The sequence below is a fragment of the Balearica regulorum genome, chromosome W (genome assembly GCF_011004875.1).
Source record: "Balearica regulorum gibbericeps isolate bBalReg1 chromosome W, bBalReg1.pri, whole genome shotgun sequence".
NCBI classification, from domain to species: Eukaryota; Metazoa; Chordata; class Aves; order Gruiformes; family Gruidae; genus Balearica; species Balearica regulorum.
The window spans coordinates 20,971,623-20,989,619 of record NC_046219.1 but is presented as its reverse complement, the minus strand read 5'-3'; the positions used below and the strand labels follow the sequence as shown (position 1 = coordinate 20,989,619).

Here is a 17,997-nt window from a genome sequence, read left to right as displayed (position 1 = left end):
CTTCTTGTGCACCTGGCAGAGCACAAGAAGCTGAAAAGTCCTTGACTTAGCGTAGACACAGCAACTACCTGGCAACAACTAAAAACATCAGTGTGTTATCAACATGATTTTCATACTAAGTAAAAAACTCAGCACTATACCGGCTACTAGAAAGAAAATTAACTCTATCTATCTCAGCCAAAACCAGGACAGTTGTTCAGTTTAGAGGATGAGACTGTACACAAAACTCTAGCTTTATATGAACCACCCACACTCCTGCATTTTATAACTTCAGTTTATGGAAGATACTCCAAATTTTAGCCATAGAAGTAATAACTTGGGCATAGAATGATTTGTCATCAACTGCAGAACTGTAGAGATAACATCTACTAACCTACATATTGGACTAATATGATCAACATAATAGAAAATCATGTTGTAATAAATTCTAGTTTTGAACAAAAGACAATTTATTTCTTTTTTCAAATACTAAAGTATGGAGGGGTATGAATGGCATCTGATTGTACTCTTATGTTCCATGCTATAGCTTATTTGCAATGACACCCTTCAACAAATTAACTACATCATTGCTTTTAAGTATTAATTGCACAAAAGAAATACACAAAATAGTGGGAAATATGAGCTAAAAAGAGGATAATATTCTTCAATTATGACAAACAGTAAGTAACAATAAATGGAAAAAGACTAACCAAAACACAGGTCCTCTCCTTGAACACATTACATGTGATAAATAATATATAAAATATTTAAAGAATTTTGTAGTTGCTTACAGAAGATATTTAGCAAACAAAAACCCAGTAGCGGTCACTGCCTGGTGTCTCATATCCCTGTCATTCAGAGTATTTATTTATTTTTTCATGCAATAATCTTGATCTTATTTTCAGTAACACTGAGATGTCATCTACATTAACTGCCAAATATATAGAGCCTGACTATGGGGTTGTGGTGGGTTGACCCTGGCTGGTGGCCAGGTGCCCACCAGAGTCGCTCTATCACTCCCCTCCTTCACCAAACAGGGGAGAAAAAGTACAACGAAAAGTTTGTGGGTCGAGATAAGGACAGGGAGTGATCACTCACTAATTATCGTCACGAGCAAAACAGACCGAACTTAGAGAGGGAATTCATCTTATTTATTACTAAGCAAAACAGAGTAATGAGAAATAAAATCAAATCTTAAAACACCTCCCCCCACCCCTCCCATCTTCCCGGCCTCAACTTCACTCCTGGCTTCAACCTCCGCCCCCCCTCAGTGGCACAGGGGGACAGGGAATGGGGGTTACGGTCAGTTCATCACATGTTGTTTCTACCGCTTCTTCATCCTCAGGGGGAGGACTCTTCACACTCTTCCCCTGCTCCAGGGTGGAGTCCCTCTCACGGGAGACAGTCCTTCACAAACTTCTCCAGCATGGGTCTCCTCCACGGGGTGCAGACCTTCAGGAGCAGACTGCTCCAGCGTGGGTCCCCCACAGGGGTCACAAGTCCTGCCAGCAAACCTGCTCTGGCGTGGGCTTCTCTCTCCACGGGTCCACAGGTCCTGCCAGAAGCTTGCTCCAGCACGGGCTTCCCACAGGGTCACAGCCTCCTTCAGGTGCCTCCACCTGCTCCGGCGTGGGGTCCTCCACGGGCTGCATGTGGAATCTCTACACCCCCTCATCCTTCCTCCATGGGCTGCTGCAGGGGGACAGCCTGCTTCACCATGGTCTTCACCACGGGCTGCAGGGGGATCTCTGCTCCGGTGCCTGGAGCACCTCCTCCCCCTCCTTCTGCACTGACCTTGGTGTCTGCAGAGTTTCTTACATCTTCTCACTCCTCTCTCTGGCTGCAAAAGCCCTCTCTAACTGTTTTTTTTTTCTTCTTAAATATGTTATCACAGAGGTGCTGATTGGCTTGGCCTTGGCCAGTGGTGGGTCCATCTTGGAGCCAGCTGGCATTGGCTCTATCAGACACAGGGGAAGCTTGTAGCAGCTTCTCACAGAAGCCACCCCTGTAGACCCCCCCTGCTACCAAAACCTTGCCACGCAAACCCAACACAGGGATCTATTGTATTATTAAGGCATGAGAAAAGTATAACAGGCAATTTTTGAGAAAGGAATATCTGTGTGTTATTAGCTCTCAATGTCACAAATACAGTTCAGCAATTAAAAGGCTCAAAAAAGTTCACATTGTACCAGTGATTTCTGTGCTAAGGTCCACCCAGAATGTGACTGTAAATCATCAGTGCCTGAAAAAAATATAGAATAAAATCTTGGCCTTGATGATGTCAGGGAGTTTTTCCATTGCCCTGACTGCTGGACCAAACTTCAGAGCTATCAGAAGAGACTCAGACTCCTCTTCATCCCAGAAATAAATCGACAAACTTCCTCTCACTCTAGTCAAATATGAAATTTAAAATCACTAACTCCATTCTGTTTTCTTAATTAGTATTTTAAGTCTATTAATTTCCATAAGCTATAATGGAACATTTCCATAAATAACTTTTTCAGAAAGTGCTTATTTTTTATCTGATTTATTAGTACTTTAAGAGAATGAGGAATTATGCTAAGAAGGACTTCTGTCAACTCTATATTCTATTTATAAATTATTTTTATTTTTTAAATGGAAGACTTTGGTAAGCCCAGCAAAGGCGGTATGATGCAATACAATCTCCGTGGTCCAATGGCTCTTCTCAGACAAGAACACAAAGCCCCTGTCCAGTCATCATATGAAGAAGTCCTTGTCTATGCAAATTTTAAGGGGCTAGTACTAACAGGTTGCCCAGGGAAGTGATTGAGTCACCATCCCTAGAGGTATTTAAAACATGCATAGATGTGGTGCTTAGGGACATGGTTTAGTAGTTGGACTTGGCAGTGCTAGGTTAATGGTTGGACTTGATGATCTTAAAGGTCTTTTCCAACCAAAATGATTCAATGATTCTATGATTCTATGATTCTATCTGGATTGTTCTCCACATATTCTGTTTTATATTTAGGAATTTCTGGCAAAATGCCTTGTAGTCAGTTAGGGTATTCCATTTCAGTTAACTAAGCCATTAAAATCAAAACCATATTGGTTGTAAGCCTTATTTCATACTTACAGTTCTGTTATGCCCCACAGTGGGAGCTGAAATAGCAGATTATCTCCTCTAACACTGCTACTTACTATTGCCTGTCCTTATATAGATTTTGCCAAGTTAAGCTTGGAGCTTACAGATCCAGTAGCCTTTGACCATACTTCTTTACATGCCTGTACAGGCACAAGCACAGTCCTTGGCAAAGATGACATTGTCCAATTCTGTCACTTCAAGGCTCTTAAAACTTGAAGATACACAAGTCCAACATAACTAATTTAATCTAAAACACAAAGCTATAATACTGAAAAAAGTTTGTTATAGTAAGCCATTCAGGAAACCCAATACTCTCTCTCTTGTTTGAGACAGGAGAAAAAGTTCCTTGATATTACAATTGCTGTGTTAGAATTTGTGTGGCTTTTGGTTAATTTATACTAAGAAGTAAGTTAAAGAAAGCTAAGGCTATGAATTGGATACTGTTTCATTTATAAATATCCACTTTATTTCAATTCTCTTCTAAAAAGTGGTCTTAAGGAAAAAAAACACAATTTAAAATATGTGTAAGTTTGACTGTAAAAGCCAGACATATAAGTTAAGTTGAGCACAGTGTAAGAAACAAGCCTCTTTTTTTATTTTTTATTAACAACATATTTACATGTTCATAAAGATCAATTGAACTGGAGTAGATGTTTTGTGTTTGTCACCAATATTTTATTGTAACTGGTAACTTGCATGCTTTAGAAGAAGAAAAAACCCCAAAGTTCACTATATATAGCCTTCGTACCAGCTACTTGAGTATACACAAGGCATAATGATCATAACAGCCTAGTCTCCATAATAATTTGTGCACAAAAAGACACCAGACATTATGTGAACATTACAGTGAAATGACATCACAAGTCCAGTGATAAATCAGCATAATACAAAACATATTGATCTACTGCAAATTACATTGTTTTTAAAAAACAACAATAAGCCTTTATTCAGTAGTAACTTAACTAGAGTCTGATGCAGAGATTTGTTGTGTGGTTATAAGTCTTTTAAGGGAAGCAACCTCTGCAGATAAGTTTGTTATGCCCTGCTTCAAATATAGGTTCTCTGACTCGGAGACATTGAAGATATTGTCTTTTATTTCAACAATTTCAGTTTTGTAACCACTCTGAATTCTTACATTGAGTTCCTTTTGATGCCAGAGTTCTGGCTTGAGAGACCAGTCTTGGATATTAGTCACTTGAACTGAGAAAGGAATGTGAGAAGAATGCACCAAGTTTTGTACAGTGCATTTTTCATGCTCAACATGTCTTTTTGATGACATATCAATAGGTGATGATAGTTTCTGTGCAGCATCATAGTCATTATCTATTGCTTCCACTTTAACTTGCATGGCTTTGGCTTTAATTCGAAGCTTGTGAGGCAAAGCTGAAGAATTCACTTCTGGAACTTTAACTGTTGCACAAATATTTTTATGTTCAACTGGGGAATGGATTGGACCCTTAGGAACCTGCTGTTCATCTTCTCCATCAGATGACTTTCCAACTGCACTGTCATCAGTTTCTGAAGTTCTGGGGGAATTACTGGAGGACCTATTGACTTGGAACAGAGGAGGAGAATGTGAGTACATGTTAATGGTAGTTCTCATGTAGTGTGGATATATAGATGCTTTCTGTGAACTTCTGTCATCTCTTGGCTCTCTCTCTAATTCCATGGGCTCCTGTTTTATAATATGGAACTTATTTTCAGGACTTCTGCAGTTGTTTTGCATACAACTTGATTGAGTATGCTCTACTGATGATATTTCAGACATATCAGACATAGAGCTTTGAGGAGAATGTTTAATGACAGAAATACAACTGCTACCAACTATAGATGGTTTATGTTCATCCACAAATGAGTTAATATTTGATTTGGAACTTTGATAATCTTGGAAATACACAGCTGTTGAGCTACTGAGTTTCTGTATCTCTTGGGCATATGCTGCAGAAGTAATTAAACCAAACTTCAGCTTCAAAGAAAGCAGCTCTGCCTTCAAAGTGGCATTCTCCTCTCCCAGTGCAATTAGTTTGTTCTCTAAGACAAGGTCATTCAGTCGTCGCTTTTCACGAGACCTTTTAGCAGCTTCATTATTTTTCCGTCTTTTCTCCCAATACATAGCATCTTTCTTTTCATCTGGAATGAATTCTCGCTTTCTTCGGCAAGCTGAAGATTTGCTTTTTTTTGCTTCAGTGAGTAGTAGCTCTTCATTTGTAGACAATTCTTCAGACACTTCTGCTAAAGTAGACTTAAGTACCATGATTTTGTCCACATTGATACTTGTGTCAACAGGTCTGTGTTCCTTTTTAAGGGTCTGCATTTTTCTCAGCTGCATCAGAAACAATTTGCAATAGATCTACAATGAGCAACAGAGCAAACTATTTCCCCACTACTTTTCATACCACAACTTAATGCAGTATTTTGAAATCCGTGCATATTCTTCCTTTTGTTTCATATTCTCAAACAGAAGTGTCTAGATCCAATTTTCTAGGCAGAGGTGATGAGAATCTTCTAAATAACCTTCAATAAATAGATAATTTGATTACTGTTTAGGAATTGCTGGTTTAGGGCATTCAAAAGTAACTTTCAATAAAAAGCTTAGACTAGCATTTGATTCATTAAACCTGCTGTAATACGAAGGAAGCTTGACACTAAACCAACTGATATTCTAAGCTTTATGATACCTAGGTAGCAGATTTGCTTCCAAAACAAATACAATATGATCCACAGAAAATGAATTTTTAAAATTATGTATTTTAATTTTGATCTGACAATAATATCACAGAACTTTTCATAATATCACTGACAAACCTAGCACTTAACACTGCTGAACACCAGATATGTTGATGAGCAGCACTGGAAAGTATCTTGCCCTTCCAAATCAAAACATCTTTTCAGAAAACAGCTATGGTGCATGATTTGGCAATGCTATATATTTGGGTCCTCCACAGATTAAAAATAACATAAGCTGATTTAGAGAAGCTAGAGTGCTTTCTATTGTCTTCAAATAACACTGCTATCCATTAAAGTTATTAAACATTTAACTACTGCTTTTGTATCCTGTAAATTTTTATATATATATATAAAATGTGTTTTGTGCATGTGTGTATACACACATGCACACACTTCAAGTTTTAAAATCCATTTTTGATCAATCATATCAATTCAAACTAGTAAATGCATACATAATTCTGGCAAATACAGAAGCAACATCTTTTCTCTTAAATAAGACTGTTTCAGGACAAGAACTATGTCTTTGTATCTATCTGTATGGTCTCCAGCTCAAAGTGATGCCACTTTGGTGTTTGTCCAACAGTACAATTTAGGGAAAGTATTAGTAATTATAGTAACTGATAACAATAAAGAGCAGAAAGGGTTTTTTCTAAACACACGCAGACCATGGGCATAGCTCATCAGTATGATCTTCTATTTAATCAGTGAAAATTCAATTGCAAGTTCAAACAGTCTCATGCAGCCAGATACTAGTGTTGACCTACACTTTAAAATCCAACAAGCTGCAGAGTTCATGTCCCTTGCTTCACGGGCCTTCTACAGTTTGGGGCATTCGAGGACATAATCTGCTTGTTTTAGCACTGATAACTCCTGTTCTGGCCAGTCTCCTTCCTGTACGGATTGTTCCTGGCACAAGTAGAATGAATGTAGAATTGGTAGCTTGTAAGTCCACAGCAAATACATGTGTATCAAAACAATGGTAGTTTTGCATGCAGCATTCAACTCCGCTTTCAGTCAGAGTACATCAGTAAAGTAGTCAAGACAAAAGTGTAAGCCACATGTCAGTCTTACTAGTTTGATATTTATGTAATTAGTTCTAATGCCATTGCTTTAGTCAGCTAACAAAACAACAATAAAGCTCTAGCTCTTCCACATATTCCCTGAACACTTATCACAGTAACTGAAATTGCTACTTTACTAACAGAACTCAAAGCTCTAGTTTGTTAATAGTTCTACACGTGGATCAGCCCAATACTGAGTCTGTAAACAAATTAGATTCCATCTGATGATAATGGCAAAATGTCTTCAATAAAAATGGCCATTTCACTTCACTTGCATTTTATAATTCCACTGAAAACCATCAATATTTACATGTAAATTAATGAACTGTAATGATTCCTCTGATTATATTTCAAATTCCAGTATTTTCCCTTATGATTAATTTTTCAATTGCTTTACCACTCCCTCATAAAGTATTATAAAACCAACGTTTAATAGTACCTTACATTAGTCATTATTAAAGATTGTTTTTATTGTTGCTGCTTGATGTTAATGACATTGAATGCCAATGTAACAGTGGAATAACACTCGACTCTATCAATTACAGATTCAGTCTTGCTCCCACAGAAATTTTGCCATTGGCTTCAATAGAAGTAGGATACAATCCCACATCTAAATATTAATGAGACTTCCATAGAATTCATAATATTTAAGCAAAAATTACATATGCAGAAATCAGGAAAACTAAATTTATCCATGTCAAAATAGTACATTAAGAATCTGACCTTGGGAACTTGCATATTCAGATGAGCTTTTCATCAATCAACACCCCCAAGTCCTTCTCCTCAGGGCTGCTTTCAATCCATTCTCTGCCTAGCCTGTAGTTGTGCTTGGGATTACCCCAACCCATGTGCAGGACCTTGCACTTGGCCTTGTTGAACTTCATGCGGTTCACACAGGCCCACCTCTCCAGCCTGTCAAGGTCCCTCTGGATGGCATCCCTTCCCTCCAGCGTGTCGACCACACCACACAGCTTGGTGTTGTCGGCAAACTTGCTGAGGGTGCACTCGATCCCACTGTCCATGTCGTTGACAAAGATGTTAAACAGCGCCAGTCCCAATACCAACCCTTCAGGAATACCACTTATCACTGGTCTCTACTTGGACATTGAGCCGTTGACCGCAACTCTTTGGGTGTGACCATCTAGTGAAGTCCACCGAGTAGTCCATCCGTCAAATTTCTCCAATGTAGAGACAAGGATATCGTGCGGGACAGTGTCAAATGCTTTGCACAAGTCCAGGCAGATGATTTCAGTCACACTTATCCACCAATGCTGTAACCCCATCATAGAAGGCCACCAAATTTGTCAGGCATGGTTTGCCCTTGGTGAAGCCCTGTTGGCTGTTACCAATCACCTCCTTATTTTCCAGGCGCATAGTTTCCAGGAGGATCTGCTCCATGATCTTGCCAGGCACGGAGGTGAGACTGACCAGACTGTAGTTCCCCAGGTGTTCCTTTTTTCCCTTCTTAAAAATGGGGGTTATGTTTCCCCCTTTTCCAGTCAGTGGGAACTTCGCCAGACTGCCGGGACTTCTCAAATATGATGGAGAGTGGCTTAGCAACTTCATCTGCCAGTTCCCTCAGGACCTGCGGATGCATCTCCTCAGGTCCCATGGACTTGTGCACCTTCAGGTTCCTTAGATATTCTCGAACCTAATCTTCTCTTGCAGTGGGCGGTTCTTCATGCTCCCAGTCCCTGCCTTTGCCTTCTGTGACCTGGGCAGTGTGGCTAGATGACTTGCTGGTGAAGACTGAGGCAAAAAATTCATTGAGTACCTCAGCCTTCTCCATATCCCGGGTAACCAGGTCTCCCGTTTCATTCTGGAGGGGGCCCACATTTTCCCTCATCTTCCTTTTATCACTGACATACCTACAGAAGCTTTTCTTGTTGCCTTGACATACCTGGCCAGATTTAATTCTGCCAGGGCTTTAGCTTTCCTAACCTGATCCGTAACTGCTCGGACAATTACTTCTACAATTACTAGTACTGAAGGAGCTAGCAGATGTTATGACAGGACCCCTCTCAATCACCTACCTAAGGCCTTGGGAGTCTGGGGAGGTCCCTGCTGACTGGAAGCTAGCCAACGTTATTACAATTTACAAGAAGGGCATGAGGGAAGACCCAGCAAACTACAGGCCAGTCAGTCTAACCTCACTACCTGGAAAAATTATGGAGAAGATTATACTGAAAGGTATTTAAAGAATAATGCAATTATCAGGCACGGTCAACATGGGGTCATAAAGTGAAAGTCCCATTTAACTAATTTGATATCCTTCTATGATGATGTCATGGTTTAGCCCCAGCCAGAAGCTAAGCACCATGCAGCCACTCACTCACTCCTCCTTTGGAAGAAAAAGGTAAAACTCATGGGTTGGGATAAGGAGAGTTTACTAGGATAGCAAACGAAGAGGATAATAACAACAACAGTACTTAGAATATAAAGCGAGTGATAGACAATGCAATTTTCTCACCCGATGACCAACCAGACACTCAGCCCACACTCAACCCATTCCTGGAGCCACCACTCCTCCCTGGCTAGTTCCCTTTATATGCTGAGCATGACATACTATGGTATGAAATACCCTCTTTGGTAAACTTAGATCACTTCTCCTGGCTATGTCCCTTCCCAGCTTCTTAGGAAAATTAACAGACAAAAACCAGAACATTATCCACCCCTTATTCTACACCATCTCTGTCATGCCCAGATCCTACACTCTCCAATTAATCACTACCATGTTCCCTGTCTTTGAGAGAGAGAGATATATATACACACACGCAGATATCGTTCCCTTAGTCTGTGGGCCATCCCTCTAAAATGTCCGTTGAGTTCATTTAGTCTATGACTTTGGGCTCCATCTGTCATGACAGTCTCTCGGGGAAGGAGCAATGGTACGTGCTGCTGGATTGTTGCATGCTGCATCAGGAGTTCGTGGCTGGTGTATCTGGCATAGTCCGTGCTCGCAGTCTGCGCACCGAAGTTGTGATTTTCAAGGAAGTTGCTGGGCGCCCGTTGCTGAAGTCAGTTCTAGTTCCATCATCGTGGCACTTTGCTCAGTTTCAGCAAAGTCCATCCTTCATTAATTTGGGTGATTCTTACCGTAATACCATTGATACAGCATATAGCAACTGTAGTAGTGATGACATACAATGGCAGGGTTACTTAGCAATTAACATCATACAATTTAAATCATTGGCTGTTCTCAACCAAAATCAGATCCCCTTGAGGTACACATTTGACTTCCCCATCCTTTCTCATCACCCACCAAGTGCACCCTGGTCCCTGAGCAAAAGCAGTCCCGCAGATGGGTTTGCTTTTGTCTGAAGCAGGGATAATCCAGACTGTCTTCCCTAACGTATTCTTCATGTGCACTACAGGAACTTTATCCCCTTCTACAATACGTGGAAGTTTTGATTGTGCAGGACCAGCTTGACTGGCAGACCCCCTAGAGTTAACTAACCAGGTGGCCTTTGCTAAATGTGCGTCCCAGTGTTTGAGGGTCCCACCACCCATTGCTCTCAGGGTAGTCTTTAGGAGTCCATTGTATTGTTCAATTTTCCCAGGGTCTGGTGCGTGGTAGGGGATGTGATAGACCCACTGAATGCCATGCTCTTTGGCCCAGGTGTCTATGAGGTTGTTCCAAAAATGAGTCCCATTGTCTGATTCAATTCTTTCTGGGGTGCCATGTCATCATAGGACTTCATCTGGATCTGTGGGTAGCTGCACATTGTCCAGGTCATAATAAGCCATCTGTTTTCTGTCTCTTCCCCCTGAGGGTGCAGCCTACTATCGAGAAGTGTTTGTTACATACTGGAAAGGGCCCAGCAGCACAGTGTGTTGAGTTGTGCTTCTTTGGAATAGCCACAGCATTTCCTTTCAAATATTCTATCACTTCATCAGGGTCCTGGAGTTGTTCGGGAGTGAAGCTCCAAACCATTGGCGGTGAGAAGCTCTCTAGATACCTGCCCATACTCTCCCACATGTCATGCCACCCATGACTATCCAGCCTCGGGGAAGATCCCTGGGTGGTATTCTTGAAACAATTTTTTTGTAACAGTAAACAAGACCTGGAACACATTCAGGAGACCTAGCAATAAGAGCATGCTGGCCTGAACATCCCAAGGGTATTCAAAATTCTCAAAAGCTGTTGTAACCAGCCAAAAGGGAAAAGAGGAGGTGAAAGAGTGGGAGAAGGTATCCCCCCCCATCTTCCCCGTAGATTGTGTGCAATTATTAATCAATTCTGAGAGATGTCATCCGAGGTACAGGCATGACAGAAATGCTACATACAAGTACCAGCTTAGACTCATGACCAGTGATGTTATAAGTCGATATTACACAGTACAGCAAAATGAGAATCCTGACCCCTCTCCCAGAGGTGATAAACAGCCCCACAGGAAACATATAGAGCGAGTAAGGGTTTACATACCACAGCCATGTGAACAAAAAAACCACCATTGTGACCAGCGATTCTTTACCTAATATAATAAATGCGTATAAAAACTTTTGGTTTAACATGCTCTGGTCAGATCTGTCATTATCTCAACCCTTTGTGCCCCATACTAGATGCCAAAAAGGACTGTCATGGTTTAGCCCCAGACGACAGCTAAGCACCACGCTGCCACTCACTCACTCCTCCCCCACTGTGGGATGGGGAGGAGAATTGGCAGAAAAAGGTAAAACTCATGGGTTGGGATAAGGACAGTTTACTGGGACAGCAGAGGAAGAGGAAAATAACAACAGTACTTAGAATATACAAAGCAGGTGATACACAATGAAATTTCTCACCCGACAACGGACTTGACACTCAGCCCAGACTCAGCCAGTCCCGTAACAACCACTACTCCCCGGCTAGCCCCCTTTATATGCTAAGCATGACCTCATATGGTATGGAATACCCCCTTTGGCTAGTTTGGTTAACCTGTCCTGCTGTGTCTCCTCCCAGCTTCTTCTGAAAATTAAGTCTATCCTAGCCGAAAACAGGGACAGATAAGGTCACCCACCTAGTGGATGAAGGGAAGGCGGTGGATGGGATGTAGTTTTTCTGTATTTTAGGAAGGCTTTTGATACTGTCCCTCACAGCATCCTTCTGGACAAGTTGTCCAACTGTGAGATGAGTGGGTTCATGGTGCACTGAGTGAAGAACTGGCTGAATGGCAGGGCTCAAAGGGTTGGAGTGAATGGGGCTACATCTGGCTGGTGGCCAGTCACTTAGCAGTGTTCCTCAGGAGGAGGACTCCTCACACTCTGCCCCTGCTCCAGAGTGCGGTCCCTCTCACGGGAGACAGTCCTCCATGAACTTCTCCAAAGTGAGTACTTCCCACTGGCTACAGTTCTTCACGAACTACTCCAACGTGAGTCTCTCCCACGGGCTACAGTCCTTCACGAACTGCTCCAGCATGGGTCTCTCCCGCAGGGTGCAGACCTTCAGGAGCAGACTGCTCCAGCGTGGGGTCCCCCACAGGGTCACAAGTCCTGCCAGCAAACCTGCTCTGGCGTGGGCTCCTCTCTCCACGGGTCCACAGGTCCTGCCAGGAGCTTGCTCCAGCACGGGCTTCCCACGGGGTCACAGCCTCCTGTGAGAAACCGGACTGAAAGAACTTTTGTCTCAAAGATGGCTTTGCTCAAGCGGGGAAACCCCTTCAGCTACTGAGTGCGATAAGGGCAATTGCCGGGTCGTAAGGACGATTGCTGGGTCGTAAGGACGATTGCCGGGTCATCGAGACTTTCAACCTTCGAAAAATGCCTTGCCAGATCACACGCCATGGAGTCAGATAACAATCATGTGAAGAATGGGGCTGGAACTGTGTGCGTGCATGTGCAGGAATGTGGAAGCCGTGTCGTACGTGCCATTGTGAAGACCACCACCAGTATAAAAGGGGACCGCCAAGATGAGGATGGCGCGCCTTCGCCCACCGCCACAGAGCAAGAGATTTGGACTCTCCCGAGACGGACCTCCGAGACGCTGTGGACCCGCCTCTTGGTCCGCCGTCGCAGAACGAGAGATTTGGACCCCTTTCCCCCCCTCACCGAGACACCGTGGACTTGTGGCAGTGACTGTTCTTGCGATTCTATCCCGGAGTCTTGCTTGGTTTTCTGCCTTTCTTTTCTGCCCTGTCCTATCGCTCTTATTGGTTACTTTTACCTTTTCTTTTTTACTTGTTTTATAATAAAAACTGTTTCTGGTGTGTGGCATTTGACCTCGTTTGTGTCTTAATCTCGCTCTTGGGATCATATCGAAACCTCCCCAATATTGGATCGGGACATTTAAATTGGCGTCACGGACAGGATCCCTCGAAGCGAGAGTGCCGCATTTTACCCTGTTTTGCATAACACGTGTACCTCTCAGGAACGTAAGGGGGGTGGGCTTGTTTTGTTTGAAACTTAGGTGCTGCCTTCCTGAGACGACCACTTCCCCGCTTTGAGTAACAGCCTCTCTGGAACGTAAGGGGGGCAGGCTTGTGTGCTGTTGGAGACTTATGTGCTGAATTCGTGAGACCTCTCAGGAACATAAGGGGGGTGGGCTTGTTGTTTTGTTTGAAACTTGCGTGCTGCCTTCCTGAGACGACCGCTTCCCTGCTTTAAACAAAATGAGTGGTGACAGAACCGTTCCTTCAGGAATGGAAGTTTTGTTTGATTTTCTGGAGAAACATAGAGCGCGACCCTCTGTGCCCGGGGTGGACTGGGCTCAGGGAAATTGGCATAATTTGCAGAGCGTGGTTGACCGAATGGGCGCCTTGCACAAAGATGCGAGACTAAGAGCAGGAAAAGGAAAAGCGATTATTTGTGCCGTTCTTGGTGCTAGTTTGGCTGCCGCGGTAGAGGCTAGAGATCGTTGCTGTACTGTGGAGTCCCTAACTATTGAATCCCTTCAAAGCCTTACCCGGTCCCTTCAGGGGCAAGTGGCAGAATTAAAAAAACAACTTAAGGTGGAAAAGGATCAAGTGAAACATTTGCAAACTGCCCTTAAGGAGCAGCTCCTTGCGGATACTACCTGCGAGGAAATTCCCCCAAGATCTGAAATTGGCTACCCCTTTAAAGACCTGCAGGCAGCAAAAGAGAAAGTAGAGAAATTAGAACCACTTTCGCTGCGACCCTTGGTCAAGACCGAGTACATTTATGATGATGAGCAGGACCAGTCCCCCCAAGTTACAACCAAGGAAGTCCCTTATACTGCTGTCGAGTTGATGAAACTAAAGAAGGAATTTGGCCGAACCCCTAAGGAATCAGAAAGAGAGTATGTGTGGAGAGTGTCACTGCCTGGGGGGGACCAGATTCTGTTAAGTGAAAGAGAGGCGGAAGGGTATTGGGGACCAGGAGTGTTTTTAACTACTGGGAACCACCATGCCCCCTGGTCTCTGACCCAGCGGGCAGCCTATTGGGCGGGTAGCTTGAACCCCTTGGAGAGGGGGGACCCTCTTGCGATTACGGGGACTGTGGATCAATTAGTAGAGAGTGTGCAGAAGGCAGCTTGTCTGCAGATGATGTATGATCGAAAGTTGGAACCTAGACAGGAGTCCCCAATGATGATGCCAGTAGATCCCGAACGGATGACCCCCCTTATAAGGGGACTCCCCGATTCCTTGAAACCGATTGGTATACAATTACAGGGAAAAATACAAGCAATGCCCCAAGGCGACAGAGTTGCGGCTGCTTTAGAAGGACTTACACCGTGCCGCCAACCCTTGGACAGGAAAATGTGGACCTGGGGGGAGGTGGCCCAAGAACTGATCGATTATGGGCGCAAGTATGGCCCTGTTAACCCTCCAACTGCCAAAACGGACCCCAGGGGCTTGAGGCAAGCGGAAGTAAAAATAGTTCCATGCCCCGGGAATAATAGGAGAGTACCTCTCTCCAAACCACCGGGAGGGAGAGATATCCCGAACAGACGTAATGGACTGTGGGCGGAGGGACAACAGAAGGGGATCCCATGTGACTTAATGGACAGACTGCCAACAGTCAAATTAGAAAAGTTGGTAACAGGATGGCCCACTAAATCGGCAAATGGAGAAGTGTATTTTGAGGATACTGCTCCCAGTGCACCCTCCTTGACTGATTTATCAGAAATAAATGCCTCCCAAAACCCAGTGGGAAACTAGATCCTTCGCCCTTCAGTGGTGAGCGGAGGGGCGAAGGTTGGATACATATCAGACAGCTCACTGAGAATGGCCGGGGTGATTTGCTAATTACAGGCCTTGTAGGACCAAAACAAGTTCTGGTCACATTTTTGATAGATACTGGTGCCCAAATTTCAGCTATTAAAACAAAAGATGCTGCTAATTGTGGAGTTACATCCTCCAAGCAAACACTGTTTGTGGCAGATGCATTTGGCAATGTTCAACTACAGGCATTGGCACTGGTCAGCCTGCATCTGCCGGGAGAAGATAGTGCCACTACAGTGGCTATGGTAGTGGGAGAGCTTCCATTCAACCTCTTGGGATTTGATGTTCTGAAAGGGAAGACCTGGACTGATAATAAAGGGAGACAATGGTCATTTGGCTCCCCCACTGTAGATATTCGGCTGCTACAAGCTGCGCCACTACTTCCCCCTTCGAAGCTTACAAATGTTAAGCCTTATCCGATACCTTTGGGGGCCAGAGAGGGAGTAAATGGATGCCCAAAAATCACAGCATTTTGTCCAAAGGCTCCAACCATTATGCCAGCCCCATGCGGCTCTGATTATCCCAAGAATCCGTCGCACTTCCCAGGCCAGCCTGTTTTGGTCGAACTCCCCACTGTGGGAGCCGTACCCCTGGTACTGGAAACCCCAATGAAGAAGTATGCCTGGAAAGCAAAAGATGCCCATGGGAAGGAACACAAGATTAACACAAGGTGGATTATTCCATCCTTCTAACCACCACACTCTTCCGGTTCCTGGAAGGGAACCGAGTTTATTTTCTTTTCTCTTTCGGTGAAAGTTCCAGAGCCTGTCTGAAGGAATTCATGAACACTTGAAGTTGCTGATCACCTGCAGAGTTTTGTCAGGGATTGTTTTGTTAATCTTTATAGGATGCGTAGTGTACTATCGCAAATGGTGTTCTGGCTGGCCATTATCGCCATCTTTAATATTGGGGGAAACTTCTGCACTCCCCCCTCCCCAAAATTGTTATGGCAAAATGAATTTGTTATTTTAGGCCAACAAGTAGCTAATGCTTTTAATCTTACTAAGTGTTGGGTTTGTGGTGGACCGTTAGGTTTAGAAAGTTGGCCATGGACTGCTATCCCCATTTCCCCTGAATGTGGTTGGTGAGCAACTACAGTGAAATTAAAAATGATACCTATTGGGAAGACAGTACATCACTGCCCTGGCCAGCATGATACCCAGCTCGTGGAGAATATTGTATAGCCTCCAACAACATCAATACTGAAAACTACCTAGGACGATCTAACTGTAAATTGACTTACAGCTATGGTAGTACTCCCACAGGGAGGATGGACTGGAGATGGCAAAATGAAACAGGTGGTATTTGGTATCCGGAGGGATTCTGGTCCCCAGATGGGAGCTTAAGGTCCCACTGGGGAGGGTTAATGAATTGTTCCTGTTCATATAATAGTTCGGTAGGAGCCTATTACTGTACTAATTGTACTTCGAATAACTCCCCCATAACCCCCCCCAAGTCCGTGGGCACAAGGCAATTATTGGGAAAATCCAAAAGGGTCAAACTCATGGAGCCCCTTTGCCAACGGGCATCGTGCTCAGAAGGGACATTATTTGGTATGTGGTCATTCTGCTTATAAACTGTTGCTGGCAAATTGGACTGGGGTGTGTTATGTGGGAGCAATTCGCCCCTGGTTTTTCCTACTCCCGGAAAATGAGGGTGATGGGTTGGGTGTTAAGGTATATGATGATCTCAATCAACATCGGCGGTCCATTGATACCTCTATAGCAAGTAGAAGTAGTCAAACCTGGGGCAAAGATGAGTGGACCCCTCGACATATCGTAGAACATTATGGACCTGCCACCTGGAACCCCAATGAGTGGGTTAGTGGTGCTCGAGAACCTATCTACAATTTAAACCGCATTATTCGATTGCAAGCTGTCCTAGAGATTATTACCAATGAGACAGCCCATGCTCTTGACCTATTACTGGACCAAGCCATGCAAATGCGAGCAGCAATATTTCAACATCGTATGGTTCTCGATTACCTGTTAACCGAAGAAGGGGGCGTCTGTGGTAAACTAAATGATTCTAACTGTTGCTTAAAGATTGATGACAATGGGAAAGTTGTCAAACAAATCGCCACAGGGATACGGAAGCTGGCCCATGTCCCTGTTCAGACATGGAAAGGCTGGGACATTGACTTATTCTCCTGGCTCCCAGGTGGCCCCTGGGTTAAGTGAATCTTATTCTACTTGTTATGTGGTTTTGCCATGCTGATGTTTTTACCATGTATTATTCCATGTTTTGTACAATTGATTCAACGTGTTGTAACCAACATGCAATTTGTAACTACTGTTTCACCCAACGGTGTTAAGCAAATTTGTGCCGTACGTCGATCCACACTGTCAGTAGTGTGAATTGTATGAGGTGCTCTTTTCCAACCTTTTTCTATATAACTATCTTTTCTCAAAACCGCCATGGGTCCTGAAGCAATCTTTGAGCCACGGGGTGGTGTGAGAAACCGGACTGTAAGAACTTTTGTCTCAAAGATGGCTTTGCTCAAGCGGGAAACCCCTTCAGCTACTGAGTGCGATAAGGGCAATTGCCGGGTCGTAAGGACGATTGCTGGGTCGTAAGGACGATTGCCGGGTCATCGAGACTTTCAACCTTCGAAAAATGCCTTGCCAGATCACACGCCATGGAGTCAGATAACAATCATGTGAAGAATGGGGCTGGAACTGTGTGCGTGCATGTGCAGGAATGTGGAAGCCGTGTCGTACGTGCCATCGTGAAGACCACCACCAGTATAAAAGGGGACCGCCAAGATGAGGATGGCGCGCCTTCGCCCACCGCCACAGAGCAAGAGATTTGGACTCTCCCGAGACGGACCTCCGAGACGCTGTGGACCCGCCTCTTGGTCTGCCGTTGCAGAACTAGAGATTTGGACCCCTTTCCCCCCCTCACCGAGACACCGTGGACTTGTGGCAGTGACTGTTCTTGCGATTCTATCCCGGAGTCTTGCTTGGTT

The 17,997-nt window shown here is 43.9% G+C and overlaps 2 protein-coding genes and 1 long non-coding RNA gene across 5 annotated transcripts in view; 2 read left to right on the top strand and 1 right to left on the bottom strand.

The window, feature by feature from the left end:
• LOC142599221 (uncharacterized) overlaps positions 1-17,997 on the top strand; it is a 706,610-nt gene that overhangs the window by 151,370 nt on the left and 537,243 nt on the right. For both annotated transcript variants that reach the window (XR_012832843.1, XR_012832842.1), the window contains one exon: positions 12,266-12,364. This is a non-coding gene — a long non-coding RNA (uncharacterized LOC142599221). The remainder of the gene's footprint in view (positions 1-12,265; positions 12,365-17,997) is intronic.
• LOC104631611 (nuclear factor interleukin-3-regulated protein) overlaps positions 3,658-17,997 on the bottom strand; it is a 36,396-nt gene continuing 22,056 nt past the window's right edge. Inside the window, exon 3 of one of the 2 annotated variants that reach the window (XM_075739020.1) lies at positions 3,658-5,596. In XM_075739020.1, coding sequence (XP_075595135.1) covers positions 4,041-5,411 — 1,371 coding nt within the window. In that variant the 5' untranslated portion in view covers positions 5,412-5,596 and the 3' untranslated portion in view covers positions 3,658-4,040. Of the gene's footprint in view, positions 5,597-8,440; positions 10,935-17,997 lie in introns of those variants that run through there. The other variant, XR_012832822.1, reaches the window with a different exon arrangement.
• LOC142599314 (uncharacterized) lies at positions 13,488-17,209 on the top strand. The gene is made up of 2 exons (XM_075739185.1): positions 13,488-14,843; positions 16,706-17,209. Exons 1-2 carry the CDS (start codon positions 13,488-13,490, stop codon positions 17,207-17,209), a joined length of 1,860 nt encoding a protein of 619 aa, XP_075595300.1.

What these genes read in the sequence shown, in the direction of transcription:
- LOC142599314 (XM_075739185.1), top strand. Translation starts at nt 13,488, where the DNA reads ATGGAAGTTTTGTTTGATTTTCTGGAGAAACATAGAGCGCGACCCTCT. An exon ending in CAGTCAAATTAGAAAAGTTG is followed by an intron (nt 14,844 to 16,705) that starts GTAACAGGATGG and finishes TTGGGTGTTAAG; the next exon opens with GTATATGATGATCTCAATCA.